We start from the raw sequence: 16,388 nt of genomic DNA, 5'->3' as shown, positions 1-16,388 counted from the left end.
TTTCATTTCAGGGACGTTTCTTCTTCTTTTAAACGACTTTCTTATATTTTTAAGTATCTTTGAAGGTAGACGAGGAGGTTCAAGAGATATCGAAATGTATATTCATAGCGTTTCAGTTCAAATAACAAATTCGATTTGTTACAGCGATTACAGCGTAATATCGCTCCTTTTAAATGCCTGGACTATTACGGGGAAAATGTAGAGAAAGTGTGAAGTCCAATTTAGGGACTGGTGAATAGAATAATGGCAGATAATGACGATACGAGGAAGAGAACAACATCGGTACGCAGAATCGACGTCAACTTCGGTATATTAAACCCTTTTTCGCCTGATAGATCGTGCAGTACCCGCGAAAATGATCCTCTTCCGGAATTTAGATCGAACGACCAGTTATATTGACCGTCGACGAGGAAATTCGCGCAACTTTCGCAGAGAAAGTTGATTTTGCGAAATAAAATCTAGACTGATTAAGAAATTACTGTGATCCAGAGGCGCGTTTCTATTATTCGCGAGAAACAGAGGAAACTGAAACAAACGCCACGGACACTTGCCTCGAAAACTTCCTTCCTTTCCTTCTTCCGTTCTTCCTGACATAATAAACCGAAATTAACCGAGCTCCCGTGAAATCCACAAAGTAATCACACGCTGTCGCGAAACCAGGAAGTTTCCTCTCTGACTCGCGGTTAATACACTTTGAAGTTGGTTCGTTACTTTTTTTGCATTTCTAACGAAACCCCCCCGCGATATTATTAGAAAGTAGCAGAAGGACCTCTTAATCCTGCGATCTGTAAGCAACTGTCTTATCTTTCACCTTGAGGAATTCACGCGGACTGATCTAGCGATCTAGCGATCGATAATGTACGAGAAATATTCCGCGACTGATATAATAGAAATTAATTCGTCGTAGTATCGGACGGTGGAGGACTGCGTTTGTATTTCTTCGATTTCTCTGGTGCAAATCGTGTGCTCTCTCTCCGTGGATTTCGTGTCTCGTTAGGGAGTTATTTTGCAGAAATTCTCCACTTTCGTTCAGCTTGTTAAGAATAACACATGCTCTCTATACACGAACTTCATTCGTATTTTAACGAAGTTCGTTGAACCTGGCTGTTTCAACTGTCTTACTATATACCGAAAGTATTGTAGAAACCAGCGGGAAGTGATTCCTTATGCAAAAATAAATAGAAAATGTGGAATACAATTTTTTCGTACGAGGCTTAGTTTCTGAGAAAATAGCGTTTTAGTTATATTCATGGAAACGCGCCCGAAGGATTTTCAAAGTCGATTTTCTCTCAAACTAAGCGTCGGAGGGAAAAATTTTATTCCACATTTTCTATTCACTTTTGCATAAGGAATCGTGTACGCCTAATGAAAATTCGAACAAAATGATTAAGAAAACTTCATATTTCTATGCTATTATTGTATTCGATAGAATAATTCACGCAGGTTTACCGTGGAAACTAAACCTTAACCACTGATAAACAACAAAGATCTCAAAGGTTTAGAAAGGTTAGGAGTGAGAAATCACAGGAATCGTCAAGTTTAGGAAGTTTCGAAGTGTTCAGAAGTTTCGTCAAGATTAACATATAACGAATCAGTGTTTTCGGGGGTAGGAAGTGAAAAATTGACACAATACAACATAGTTAATCATAAACGGTGAGTGCATTGCAATATTTACGAACAACGACTGCTCCATATCAATTATGAAGACACTTTGCGTCACTGTGACGTTCCGTTCACGTCATCGTCATCGTCTCGATGGAGCGTAGTTAATCCGACATTCCCCGGACGCAAATTCTACAACAATTTCCAATGTCGTATCAAGGCTGACTGCTTCACGGGAATTCTACGTAGTCCCATGGGGGAGGGTTAGAAAGTGGCCATTTACATCGTCACAACTCCTAAGTGGTGTTTACTAATCCAACAGATTTCACTGTTACCGTATTATCTGGCGTTTGATAAGCGATCGTCAATCTTTCTCAAATCTACACAAACTCTTCAACTGCGTCTACTTCGAATAAACGATTTTTCCTAGAAACAAGAACCAGTATGTCTAATCCAAGCTCCACTAATAAAACCAACTTTTCCTCTCTCGAAGAGTACTCGATCGTGTAAGACCGGTGATTTTCCATCGTTCATGCAAATGTTCGCAGAACGAAAAAACAGCTGTCCGTAAGGCCGAACTTTCAACGCGATCGCTTTCACCCGTCTGGCTTTTTTTCTCTCTCCGCGTCGAAATACGCCTCGAAAATCGTGGATACTCGAGGCGCAGGAGTGAATGACTTGCCGCGAGAAAAAAGTTCTTCTTCTGTTCGTCAGAGCTCGCAAGAAAATCCATCGCGTGAATGAGTTAATTGGAGTTGGTCCGTGGTTTTTACACCACCGACGCGTACCGTAGACAATTCGTGCATGTGGACCGTAACGAACACGAAGCTCCGCTGTAATATATATATATTAAGAAAGAAAGAAGAAAAAAGAAATTGTTTCAGTGAAAATGTTGGTTTCTAACGAAGACGAGGGAAGAAGAAGACGCGGCTGAGCGATGATATTTCATCCATCGTGCGTCGGAGTATCGAAAGAGATGCGCTTTCAGCTTCGACTTTTTTTTTTACTCTCTTCGCATTTGTCACTTCCTCCTGGCTGTAATTGCTTGCAGGGACGTGAACTAGTTTCACGGGATAATGTGGAGTGTGAGAGTGAGCGTTTGAAACGCGATAGGAGCCATCGAAAGTAGGCGATGAATGGCTCTCCGTGAGAGAGGAGGCTTTTGAATGGAAATTTGAGAAACTTCGTTATTTTCTTTTTGGAGAAAAGCCGGAGGATTAGGGGGAGAATCTGGTGAATCGGTTGACAGTGAAAGTTTGGTTATTTGTTTTAATTAAAGACGAAGGGAGAATTGGTTGCACGAGGAAAGTGGAAAGATTTCTGATTATCGATGATCCTCGTTATACGATACGATAAATTGCCGCTGATTGCGAGAAAATTCGAATGTAGTTAATGCAACTGTGTTACGAAATTGTGCAATCTTCAGTGCTGCCCTGAATTCCTTCCAATTCGAAGAAGATAAAGCTGAATTATGTAAAAGAGATATCCAGACACTGTATTCTCGCTTGGTTCGTACTTTTAAAATTCGAATACCACCTAAGTTAGGAATTTTAGCAAACGAAACTGACCGATGCAGCAAGTGTAACAATTCGTCTTCTAATACGCTCGAAAGTTGTCCTGTATCGAGAACCAAAATGGTAACAATGTCACCACAAAGTGTCAACGAAACATCCAACTCAAATTCAACAAATAAATCTTTCTATCTGAGTTGGTGTAATTCGTATTTTGCTTTCTCTGATTCTGTCATCCTTCAAAAATGCTCTTGAGAGACATTTACGAATTTCCCTCTATCTGTACAAAAATTGCATCCCCTTCGCGAACTGACAAGTAAACTACAGATTTTTACGAAAATTCACATTTCTGAGAAAAAAGTAGAACTTGGATAAAAAATTATTTCGCCTACCAGTTGTTACAAAAACCACTATAATTCTTATGTCATTTCGTATCACCTGCATTCTGTGCAATTTTGCACTTCAGATTTCCCACAGATGCCTGAAAATCCTAAGTCCACAGATGAGACCGCTGTGCAATTTAGTACAACAACAGTAATCTCCCCAAAAACCATCATCAACCTACAAAATGTCCACTAAAGTCATCCAATCGCATCTTCCCACGTCACCGTACCTGTGCAATCCTGAACCGAGGACAATCGAGGATCGATCGAGCCTGTTCGAGCATACAAGATCTACGTCTCGTTCCGCGAAATGTAGAACGGCGATCTCGTTCTTGTTGGTCGCATTTTGGAAAGCACCTGATGTCGACGGGGCGCGGCTTCGCCGTACGTTCGCGTCTCTCAGGTGGTATCGGCGCGTATCCCGGACACCTGGTGAACGCGCCTAGGCGAAGCAGAAGAAAGTGCCGATTTCCCCCGAAACAAAAATCACAACGGCCCGTGGAACGGTGCTCGGCTGTCCGTTTCGTATCGGCACGCCACAACGTCGTTTCCAACGTCGAGGAGATCCTCGACGCGCGATCTCTTTCTCAGGGCCTGTGGAGAGCAGCGTGCCGGTGGGAGGCAACCGTTCCTTCGTTCGTCCGGCCGGCGATTATGCTCTTTTTATCTTGTATAAAAGAGAACAGTCCTGCACGGACCTCCCGCAATTTGTCCGCACCGGCTGGAGCATACGGAGCACGGCCGACCGCCTGGGTGCAACCAGTAACCGAACAGAGGTTACCAAACGAGACGCGGCCATTTTTCAGCCGCGTACCCTGCTATTTCGGATTAATTCCATCACCAAACACGCTTCACGGCTTCTGCTTTCCCTGAGATTCTAACTTACGGTTAGGGATTTCCATCATGAAGTACTCGGTAAGTGGAGTTATTGCTGGTTTTTCGAGGGACAGATTTGGTGGATAACGAAAGGTATTGTCGGAGGAATGCTTTGTGAAGGGTGGTGTATTTGTTGGAATTGAGGTTGGTTATTGGTGGTTTGTTTGTTGGAGCTGAGCTTGGTTATTGGTGGTTTTTGCTATGGGATTGAAATTGGTGGATATGGGAAAGAATTGTCGGAGGAATGCCTTGTATAGGATGTTGTATTTGTTGGAGTGGAGCTTGGTTATTGGTGGTTTTTGAGGAGTAGAGTTAAGATTTGTTGAATATTGGAAGGTACTGTCGGAGGAATGATTTGTATAGGGTGGTCTATTTGTTGGAGTGGAGCTTGGTGGTTAGCTTGATTCTTGGTGGTTTATAGTATGGGATTGAAATTGGTTGAATATTGAAAAAGATCTTTAGAAGAATATTTTTTATAGGGTGCTCTAATTGCTAGAGTGGAGTTTGGTTATTGGTGGTTGGCTTGGTTATTGGTGGTTTTTTGAGAGATAAAGTTGGGATTGGTTGAATATTGAAAAGGATTATTGGAGGAATGTTTTGTGTAAGGTGGTGTATTTATTGGAATTGAGATTGGTTATTGGTGGTTTATTCGTTGGAGTGCAGCTTGGTTATTGGTGGTTTTTGGAATGGAATTGGTGAATATGGAAGGGTATCGTCAGAGGAATGCTTTGTATAGGATGGTGTATTTGTTGGAGTGGAGCTTGGTTATTGGTGGTTAACATGGTTATTGGTGGTTTTTAAGGAGTAGAGTTGAGATTTGTTGAATATTGAAAAGGATTCTTAGAAGAATAGTTTGTATAGGGCAATATATTTATTAGAGTGGAGTTTGGTTATTGGTGGATTATTTATTGGAGTAGAGCTTGGTTATTGGTGGTTTTTAGTATGAAGCACTCTGAGTCTATTTGTTGAAGTAAAATTTGAGATTACCGGTGGTCTTTAATATTGCATTTAAAATTGGCGAACATTGAAGCATTCTAGGTTAAACGAACGTTTTATTTTTTAGGGTCTGACTATGAGAAATAAAATATTTTCAAGTTACAAAAAATAGGGAACATTAGGGGTACGATCAAAAATTTATCCTTCGACCTTCTAAACTATCTACCGAAATACCACGCTTCACAAAATTTCCCACAAACATCCGAATATCGTTTTTCTCGTTAATACACGTATCAACACGTCCAGGTAATATCCACACACGTGAAATTGCCGAAATATCGACATCGTCAACCCTCGTTTCCCCACTCCGCGTTCAAAGCTACTCGTACTCGTCGACCGCCTGATCGAGCACCGGCCATTATCCCCTTCACGGGACAACAGGTTCCCCGATACTAAACATCAATCGGTTATTACGTTGAACACACAACCTCGTTTCTTCCTATTAATCCTATTAATTAAACCTATTAATCTCTCGTAACGTGTTCACAGGCTTTCTGTATCATCCTGCTGGCTATCAGCGAGCCTCTACTCGTCCATGCGTGAGTATTCACACGAGCTAAACGCACGTCTCTCGTTACCAGACCGTGTCAAACTACGACTTTTCACTGTAACGTGATCACCGAACGAGTAACTAGAGATCAGGCTATTCTCACGCTATTCTTTTTCTTTTTTTTTCTTTTGTTTGTTGCCGCAGTAAAAAGGTGATACTGGTGATACCTCAACAGACGAGACGTATGGGACCACCCTGGCGATCTGTGGGTCCCCAACGTTATAGGAAATCGTCTCAAGAAGTTCAATATCAGAGATACCACGGTCCTCCGGGTCATTATCATCAGAAGAAACCGGTGTACGTAAATCCACCGTTTCCACATGGAGGAGACGATTTCGATCAAGGACACGAACGCGTGAACCACGTGCGGATTCCTCATGGAAAAGGTGTCAGTCACGCGGTTACGTACGGGAAGGGTTACGTACCTTACGATCAGATCAAGGGCACATTTTCACTTGGCCGCGAGAGGTGAGAGAAATCTTCGAGTTTTTGAGGAATTTTAGAAATTGAGATAAAGAGATTCGAGTCATTTTAGAAATTAACTTAGATTGATTCGAGTAATTTTCCAAATTTTGGCCGCGAGTTTTTGAGAAATTTTAGAAATTGAGGTAAATTGATTCGAGTAATTTTCAAAATTAAAATAAACAGATTGGGGTAATTTTAGAAATTAAAATTAATAGACTCGAGTAATTTTCAAAATTAAAATAAATAGATTCGAGTAATTTTAGAAATTAATAGACTCGAGTAATTTTCAAAATTAAAATAAATAGATTCGAGTAATTTTAGAAATTAATAGACTCGAGTAATTTTCAAAATTAAAATTAATAGATTCGAGTAATTTTCCAAATTAAAATTAATAGATTCCACTAATTATTCAAAACTAAAATTAATAAATTCGAGTAACTACTCAAACCTAACACAAACAGATTCGAGTAATCTTCAAGATAAGCGCAGATAGATCCGAGTAACTTTAGAAATCGAGACAGATCTATGTTACACTTTTTCTTTTAACACAGTTCGCTATAATTTATTTTTCGTTTAGATACGGCAGCTATTTGAATGACAACGTAATATTCGAAGAATGAAGGAAAAGGCGTTGGCTAGAAAGGAGACGTGCCCTAGTTTTCTGGAACGATATTATAGTAGATGAGACGATGAACGTCTCTACTGCTTTTGGTTAATTCAGACCTCTAATTGATTCGTGTAATTAGTCACTGGAGAAATGAGGTCGATATTATCATATAAATAGATCAATATTTATTGCAGAGGATTTAATTATACTGCGATAAGATAGTGAGTTCAATTAGATTAGCGTTTATTTGTTAATATTGCGATACTGAAACGTACAAAGTTTCTAAACTTCTGCTTTTCGATTGAAGCATCAGTAGTGCAGCCGTAGCTTGTCTGACTACTGTCGGGATATTCTACTGCGGACAGTGAAACGAACTCCTTGGTGACCGGACTACTTACCTAGTTTAAAAAATTAATACAGATATATTGTGTATTTCGAATTTTTTTATACTTCGTGTTTATTAATTATATATATAATTCTTAAATTTTATTAAAAATCTAAAAGATAGTGAACTGATTCTCGTGTCGATTTAAGTTTAGATCTATCGCGTCCTTTGATATTTTTTATTTACTGTGCTTGTTATTCAGTCAGTCACAGATTTAGTTTTCTGATATTATTAAAAATCGAAAGGATACCGAACTGATTTTCGTAGCAATTCAAGCTTAAGTTTATTATATCCTTGAAATTTGATTAAAAATCGAAAAGATATTAAACTCAATCTCGTGTCAATTCAACCTTAGGTCTATTATATCCTTCGATATTTTCCTTCGTACATTTATTTTCGAAATTTTATTAAAAATCGAGAAGATACTAAACCAATTCTTTTATTTACTATGTATATAGCATCGGGGCCTCCATACAAGGAAAATAGGAAATCGACACGAGAGAATACGGAGGGAGTGATTGGCGTAGCGCGCAAAGCCTCGGCTTGCTAAGCCAAAGGTCGCGGGTTCGATTCCCGTTGGGTCCGTCAACATTTTTTCGTCGTGATTTCTACATATATTATTCCTCCAACTACATAGAGTACATCTCTCAAATTTCATCAAAAATCGAAAAAATCCAACTTGAAAAATACCTATTTCCAACCTACACTGCTAACCACCAAAATATCATTACAGACATCAAAGCCAACAGGAGCAGAAACCCCAGCAGTCAGAACCAGAGTACTCTTCATCCTCCTTCACCTCATCAGACGCCGACTATTCACCTTCAGGACACTCCTACGAATCCACGCAACCGGAAATGTTCTTCCCCGACGCGGAGAGTGCTCTCAACTACAACGAAAGACGGAACGATCGCCAAAAATTCTACACCTCGAGATCGATCGACAAGGATTCAGTGGCGAACGCTGCCATGGACTTTTCCGGCGCTACGGACAAAGATCAGCTGCTTCTCTTACAGCAGAGAGCTGCGGAACTCTACAAAAACGTGATTTCTCCGCCACAAGGAGCTGTGATAGTACCAGTTGGTGTTCCAACGGCCACCATTGGCGGCAGCAAAGAGGGAATTGTTCTGAGAGACACCGTAGCTTTAGGCGAATATCAACAGAAGCTGCAAGAGATGACAAAATCGTGGCCACAATTTCAACCGAACGCAGTTGCTGCTTTGAGCAACGGCTATCAGACTCAACAGGTGACAACAGGTTACTCGACAGGTGGTTCTCCAGCTTCCGGTTACACTGGCTCGATCAGCTGGCCGCTGAATTTCGCACAGCCGAAGCAAGGTTACGACGTTAAAGAAGATACCATGGAACCACCGCACGATTTTAGAACCATGCCTATACAGACGTCTCCTTATCACACTTTTCAAGTTCCTATTAATATCGCGATCCCGCAGAATGTTCATGGGTAACGGTGTCGAAGGTGGTTCTGGTTAGGTTAGAAGGTTTTACGGGTACACTGACATGCATGGAGGACGGCTGCACGGTCTCCCATGTGAAATTAGGTTATGTTTGGGGGTGATGGAGGGACACTGTGGATGCTTCTTTCGGGGTGAATTTGGGGAGATTGAGATTCCGGAAAATTGAGATTCGCGAAGATTAATAATCGTGAAAATTAAGATTTGCAAAGATTAATATTCGTGAAAATTAAGATTCACGAAGATTAAGATTCGTGAAAATTAAAATATGTGAAAATTAAGATTCGCGAAGATTAAGATTCGCGAAAATTAAGATTTGCAAAGATTAATAATCGTGAAAATTAAGATTCACGAAGATTAAGATTCGTGAAAATTAAAATATGTGAAAATTAAGATTCGCGAAGATTAAGATTCGCGAAAATTAAGATTTGCAAAGATTAATAATCGTGAAAATTAAGATTCACGAAGATAGATTCGCGAAGATTAAAATTCCCAAAGATTAAAATTCGCGAAGATTAAAATTCGCGAAGACTAAAATTCGCGAAAATTAAGATTTGTGAGGCTTAAGATTCGCGAAGCTTAAGATTCTTCCAACAGAATGAGAATGAATTTTACAGATGAATCCTTTTTTCCATTCGAAAATAATAATTTTCAAAGTTGGTTTAACACTTTCACGACCTGGATTGCTTGAATCGCTAGTCAAGACTCCCAATGTTTAAGCCACGTCCAAACTTTTGTAATATCCAACATTTTAATAACACTGCATCTCCATTAAAACCATTAAACTCACCTGAAACCCCAAAAGTCTCGATTAAAAAGAAGTTACAGTCGTTAAATCTACCATAATTAGCAGATGTTCGAAGAAACTCTAAAAGATGATAAAAGCATCGTTTCAAGTCCAATCACTCTCTTGAATCGAACGCAAGAGTGTTCGAGCGATTAGCATACGGCCTCTAATATATTCCCCAGACATCGGTGAAAGTAATTCTTTTTGTATCTATTATTTCATGACAAGCAGCTACAGGCTCTCCTTTTCGTGGAAAGTTCGTTCGAATACTGTGAATCGTATTTTGCACCTTTGTTATCGTAGTTAGGTTCAAGCGACGACAGATCCTTTTAAATTGTACATATTACATCGAAGGATGAACAATGGCAAAGATTTACACATATATATATATATAGTTAAACTTAGAATTACATTAGTACGTAGATCACTGACATCGCAAAATCATCGATAGATCGATGTGAAAAGAAATTCTGTAACATACATCGCTGTTGTATACACACGAATAAAACTTGGTACCCTTTCTTTCTCCAAAAGCTAACCGGACCACTAAGAGGACAATTACAAGATCCCGGTAAAAATACACCGAAACGTACTGCACTTTCCTTCGCCGACGTAATTACGGCCCCTTCGGGCTGCGCTCGGCCAATTAAGCCCCCGCCACACGGGTCGATTTTCACTTAATAACCTCGATCAACATCGGGATCTTTAAATCGAGTCTGTTACATTTGTTCCATTTAAATTCTACCAAATTCACGAGCATCGATTTCACCACACGTTGCTGAAATCGAAGAAATATTTCAATTCACAAACGTTGTCGTTGATAATAGGAATTCGAATTAAAGTACCACTCGTTAGAATTCAGTCAGCTAGTTGCTATATTAAGCGTTTAAGTACTATGCAGTTTAATACAAGTGTGACTATACGTGCGTTCAATACTATCTTCGCTTTTGTGCCTAGGAACGAAAACAAAAGCAGCAGCAACAAAGTGTGTTTGCAGATCTTTTCTCTCGCGGATGAGCAAAAGTGAGAGTGAAACAGAAAGTGAATTTCGCAAAGTGAAACATTCGATAAAGTGTAATTTTCACTTAATTACCCAATTGACACATTTTGCGTGAAAAGTGAGAAATTATCGCAGCCCAGAGCACACTTTATCGTAACAATAATTCGCAAATATCGACAAATTTCAGCTTCGTAAGACTTAACGTGCAGTTCACTGTCGGAGAAAAGGAAAAAAAGTTCACAGATTCGTCGATCGATTTTGGCCCGCGTGTAACGGGCTTAAGGCAGCGCACGGTCCAGCGGATGAAGCGATCGGCCAGGAGCTCGGGCAAGAACAAAGTAACGATCGAATGCCACGGCCGCGAGGATCACATCTTCCCCGTTTACTTTCACTCCGAGGTCCGATGACCGGCTGAACGTTCGAAAGTCGTGAAAGTCGTTCTATAGTCGCGGAGACGCGAGATCCTCTCGATCTTTTCTGCCCTCCCTCTCCTTCCCGCCCCACCAAGTCCTGAGAAGACGCTTTATTATCCGGGACGGGTTAGCGCGCAAGCAGGAAGGTTAACGCTCACCTTCCACGATGTTCACGCGAACACGCGCCAGCCGTGTTTCCCATGAACCTTGGAATACCCATTTGCGACTCGCCGAAGGTATCTCGGAGATTTCGAACGGCGTGAACATTATTCTTTTCGCAATTGTGTCAATTTTTTGAGAAATTTCGAAGAACGTGATATTTCTTCTTTTCTTCACTGCTATTATACAGCGTGATTCGTTTAATTTAACGACTTGAAGTTACATACTCGAAAATTACTCCTATGAAACAATTTATGAAAGAAAAGTTACATGATTTCAAAGGGGACAATGTTGGAATAATTTTTTTCTTTCTAAATCGTTTATGCATACATTTTTGAAGATCACCTCGATTTTGTAAACAGAGCACTCCGTATTTCTTTACGAAGATTAGAAGAGAATTAAAAATTGAGGGAATAAGGAATCAATGACACTTAGTGGAAAGAGGAAACGAAGAGTTAGGGGTATTTTTTATAAACCGTTTATGAATAAATTTTTGAATGTCACTGTAATTTTTTAAACAGAGCACTCTATATTTCTTTGCGAAGATTAGAAGAGAATTAAAAATTGAGGGAATAAGGAATCAATGACACTTAGTGGAAAGAGGAAACGAAGAGTTAGGGGTATTTTTTATAAACCGTTTATGCATACATTTTTGAAGATCACCTCGACTTTTTAAACAGAGCACTTTATGCTTTAGAAGAGAATTAAAAATTGAGTGAATAACGAATGATATTTATTGAAAGAAGGAAATTAAGAGTTGGGGTTATTTTTTATTCGGAAGATTCTTCCTCGAGGTTCCAAAAGACCTATGTCTTCGGTAGTATTGTTGAATTTTCCAAGATCTCGAAAACCCGGAAGAAAGTAAAATTCCTCTAAAGCATAACTCCGCGAGATCTCCAAAATCCACTCCAAAGCTGTTCAATTATTCCCAGCTCACGTCGTTAATGACTTTTCGCGGGTCCACGTTCCCCCGGAATGCCCAAAGGCGCCGGCAGCTTTGTTCAATCCGCGAAAGTCCTCCAAGTTCCGCCGAATTAAAACGAAAAAAAGGAACTTGGACCAAGTGACGGCGAAAGGAAGTGAAAAAGTCACCGGAATTTCCATCGTTTCTTAGCCGGAGAGAAAGAAAGTATGATATTCCAGCTGTTCTCCGGTGAAACGTGAACTGTTAAAGGACACTCGAAGCGGCATATCCTAGCAACTCGGCAAAAACCACGGAAAAATCGTTCGTTTTGCTACTCTGTAAGGTTTCTGACGCCGGTGAAAGGAACACTTGGACAGAATCGTATGCAGATTGTGAAACTGGTCTCAAGTTCGAACTGGTGGAACAGCTTGCGAGGAATGAAGGAAACAAAACCGGCGTGAAACTTGTCGATCTAAAACAGTACTGTAATTAAAATGCCGCTTGAACGTCGATTGAACCTAAGCGGTGCGCATAGATTTGTTCTTTTCTTCTTTTTACGCAACTTTTTTTCACGGTGTAAAGTGCCTTGTAATTGTCGATCGAGAGACCAGTTTCTTCCGTTAGCTATCGCCACGACGTATATTTCTTCTTCTATTCTTTCACGAGCGTAAACATTGTTACGAGGTAATGCCAGCTTCTGTCTGTTCCGAACAAACTTTCGTCGAATCCTCTCTGTTAAGGATAGTTGGTAGACTTGTTAACGGAAACGGAGGTTTTAACGATCGGTAAACTGAGGATGTTCCGGCAAATGCACGTCTCTATTTATTTATTTATTTAAATTGATTAACGGAAATAAATTTCCATTACAAATACAAATATATTAATACTATATACAGGGTGTCCCGTAAAGAGTGTAACACCCGGAAATGGGGGGTTGCTGGGGTCACTCTGAACAACTTTTTCCTTTATCTTCGTTCGGCCGTCCCTGAGCGGGGGCTCTACGCGCGCTCCGATTGGCCAGTGTTTTTCGTTAATAATTCAAAAACGGAGCTTCGAACAACATTTTGGTAAAGGAAAAAGTTGTTCAGAATCTTACACTCTTTACGGGACACCCTGTATAACGAGTATCCTTACGAAGTCGGTACATAAATGAAAAGAAAGATAAAGAAGTACAGAAAGTTGTGTTGTTTTGCAGGAGAGTAGATAAAGAACGTAACAAAGTAATAATTTTGATTAAATTAAGAGTTGGAGATTCTTATTGGCAGATATCCTTAGTAGCAAAGATAGCAGAGCGTTTGACGGAAAATAGGGAGGTAGAGAAAAGGTCAATACAGTCAGATAAGGAGTTCGCAGGAGTGCACATCCGAGTAATAGGTTCGTAATGACCGAGGTTTGTTCTAAAACGGGTTGTCCGAAAAATGGGAACTTTACGTAGTGTTCTAGGTATCACATTGAAGTGAACGTATGAAAGAATGGAACAGCAATTTATGGGAAATTGGTAATAAAGTGAGGCTTGGATAAAAAATTAGTTTCGTTTTTGGACGATTTTTGCATACTTCGTGTGTTTTGTATCCTTTTTTTTAAGAATGTATGGAGAAATATAGTTGGTATTATTATTATGTCACATATTTTCCGCTTGTAAATTGATTTTAACTGATATACACACAGACGCATACGCGTACGTTTAGTTTTTTTAAGAAATTCCAATATTTGTGATGGAAACGACATGAAAGCATAGTGAATCTCCAAAAAAAGAAAAAAATTTAACTGCCATAAATTTAAAATAAATAAAATATAAAAGTTCCATCACTTCCTGTAACTTTAAAAAAGTCGTCCTTGAAGACAGAAAAATATAGAAAAAAATGCTTATACAGGGTGGCCACTGAAAGACCGAATGGTTTGAAAAAGTCGTAACTTGTTCATTTTCAAATTTTTTTATTTTCTTTTTTTGTAGACTATAGAGCATCCCTTGGAGATTAAAATGGCTACGCATGATGTCCAGCAACGTGAGTTCTTCTATTCCAGTGAAAGATGAATTATTCAAACTCAGAGAAAATACGGAAAAAAAAAAAATGCTGAATTTGTTTAGCCTTTGCGTTCACCTGATTTGACGGCACCAGACTTCTTTCTGGGGGGGCTACTTGAAAGAACGGGTTTACATAAATAAACCTCGAACAATTGAAGAACATTCGAGCCGAAATCCGACGTTTAGGACCTGAAACCTTGCGTACGGTCGTGGAAAATGCTGTGGAATGAGAAAAAAAGAGAAAAAAATCCATTAATTATATTTCTAAATAAAACAATAAAAAATTTAAAAAACATGTGTTTGTAAAAGTTATTTTCGTTTTATATCATACAGTCTTCCAGTGACCACCCTGCAGTTTACTGTAATTTAAATTACGATCACAGTGTCTAAATAATAAAGGTCCCATTGTTACAGAATATTTGCAATACACTTGCTACACCTCCCGCATATTTTTGCACACGTTCCCACGCTGTATTTTCACGTATCACACCTTTCATTTGCATATCTCCACGTATCCCGTAAACCACCTCAGCCTGATCAATTACAGCGATTCAGCAGAAATCTAGGAAGGAAGAGTTGCTCGCCGAGCGAACTAATAAGAACAATCATCTCGTTGCAACACGTCGGAAAAGCGGAAGTAAATAACGTGCAATTTATCGGAGCAGCGAGAAGCCTCTGTAATAAATATCGCACAAAGTCCACTTGCACGGTCACGGCCACTTTGCATTTCACGGGAAATCATTCTTCTCGTTGGATCTGTCCCCAGGACGACGCACCGAGTTTCTATCCGCGATGGAAAAGGTCACGGTGTACAGCAATCAGCCAGCTGATTCGCCCACGCGCTGCAACGAAAGTGCATTCGCTTGATCGACGATTAAAATAACTCGTCGAAAGCGTCGACGTAATGGAATTCCTCGAGTATCGAGTGAAAATCCTTGATAAAGAAAAGAAAGTTTTTAAATACCATTTCTTCCCACGCGAATTCCTGTACCCCCGCAGGAAAACATAGCGAAACACGTTGCAAGTGAATGAAATTTCGTTTTCGATCGAGAAAAGGGAAAAAAAAAATTTCTCGTCCAAACTTTCATCCTCGGGCTAGAGCGCGAACTGTGCAGAAAGGAACGGGATATCCACGAGGAGAGGTATTTATACGCGAAAGCGATTAATCAATGCCCGGCGACAGAGTGGTTCCGCTATTTTTCGCGGAGAATCGACGACAGGAAAGCGGCGCGACTTCCGAGGAGAGGAGAGAATCTCTCTGCAAACCGGAAGACCGAAATGGAAGAAGTGAAAGGGCACGCGGAGGATTGACCTCGAGTGCACAGGCTCTCCGTGAATATTCGATCCCTCCCCTCGTCCTGCCGCGCATCGTCCATCTTCTCCTCTTTCCGTGTTCCCTTTTCCGTCCACGCTTTTCGTCTGTGTACCCGCGCCACTTTCTATTTCGTTCTCCTGGCAACAGGTCGGGCCCGGTTCAGCGTGTAGTTTGTTTAATTGCGCCGGGGGAACGAGGAAACGTAATCGGGTGTCCAACGCAGAACACAACATTACACGACGATCTACCGTCTGCGATCTTCTTCGTTTGCCTGGTGGTGAATGGACGAACGAGAGAGAGAGAGAGACAGTTTCCAACGTGGTTTCTAAGGAGTTAGTATGCTCGATCAGTCCTGAGATATTCCGTTGCGTTCGAAGACCCACTTTTACTCGATCGCGATAGGGAAGTTGCCGCGCGATCGACGCAGAACCGTCGTTTCTGAGAGTGAAAACTGTTCCACGATCGCAGGTGTATTGTGCTCGGTTATGCCCGTTTACCGGGAACGACGACTTCGCGAAGTAAACGTATTCGCTTCGCAGGTTCCGTTGTAATTTCGATGCGCAACTGTTTGGTAACATTGTGCCGAGGAGAAAATTGTCGAGAAACTACGAAAATTGTAATCATTTCTTATGTAAAATGTCGTTCGTGTCGTTCGACGACGTTCTGTGGCACGCAAAGTCGTTCAAGGTCATTCCAAGGTCACTTAAGGTCGTTTGATGTCGCGCAAGATGACTCGAAGTCATTGAAGAAATATCGCAAGGACTCGAACGACAATACTCTTCTTTACGTCACGCAGAAACCAGTTTAAAATTTGCAACGGGCGTGAAGAAAGATCGAATCGAATCGTTTGTAGTGAAATCCTGATGCGGGTCTGATTATTAAGGATCGATATGATCTCGCTGAATAGGATCGAATCTCTTTCTCTCCCGTGACACGC

At 40.5% G+C, this 16,388-nt stretch overlaps 1 protein-coding gene across 1 annotated transcript; it reads left to right on the top strand.

Annotated features, from left to right (window-relative positions):
* Nucleotides 1–4,399: 4,399 nt before the first annotated feature.
* LOC108570800 lies at nt 4,400–14,145 on the top strand. Its single transcript, XM_017932707.1, has 6 exons — nt 4,400–4,411; nt 5,858–5,907; nt 6,063–6,386; nt 8,109–8,837; nt 13,306–13,477; nt 14,065–14,145. The coding sequence occupies exons 1-6, from the start codon at nt 4,400–4,402 to the stop codon at nt 14,143–14,145; spliced, it is 1,368 nt and encodes a 455-aa protein (XP_017788196.1).
* The last annotated feature ends 2,243 nt before the right edge of the window (nt 14,146–16,388 follow it).

Source organism: Habropoda laboriosa, unplaced genomic scaffold (genome assembly GCF_001263275.1).
Source record: "Habropoda laboriosa isolate 0110345459 unplaced genomic scaffold, ASM126327v1 scaffold86, whole genome shotgun sequence".
Classification (NCBI taxonomy): Eukaryota; Metazoa; Arthropoda; class Insecta; order Hymenoptera; family Apidae; genus Habropoda; species Habropoda laboriosa.
The sequence above is the reverse complement of the archived record's forward strand: the minus strand, read 5'-3'. Positions and strand labels throughout refer to the sequence as shown.

Excerpts from the sequence above, each read along its gene's own strand:
- LOC108570800 (XM_017932707.1), top strand. Across the intron at positions 8,838-13,305 it reads ATCCCGCAGAATGTTCATGG|GAGAGTAGATAAAGAACGTA; the intron begins GTAACGGTGTCG and ends GTTGTTTTGCAG. Across the intron at positions 13,478-14,064 it reads TCGCAGGAGTGCACATCCGA|ACTATAGAGCATCCCTTGGA; the intron begins GTAATAGGTTCG and ends CTTTTTTTGTAG.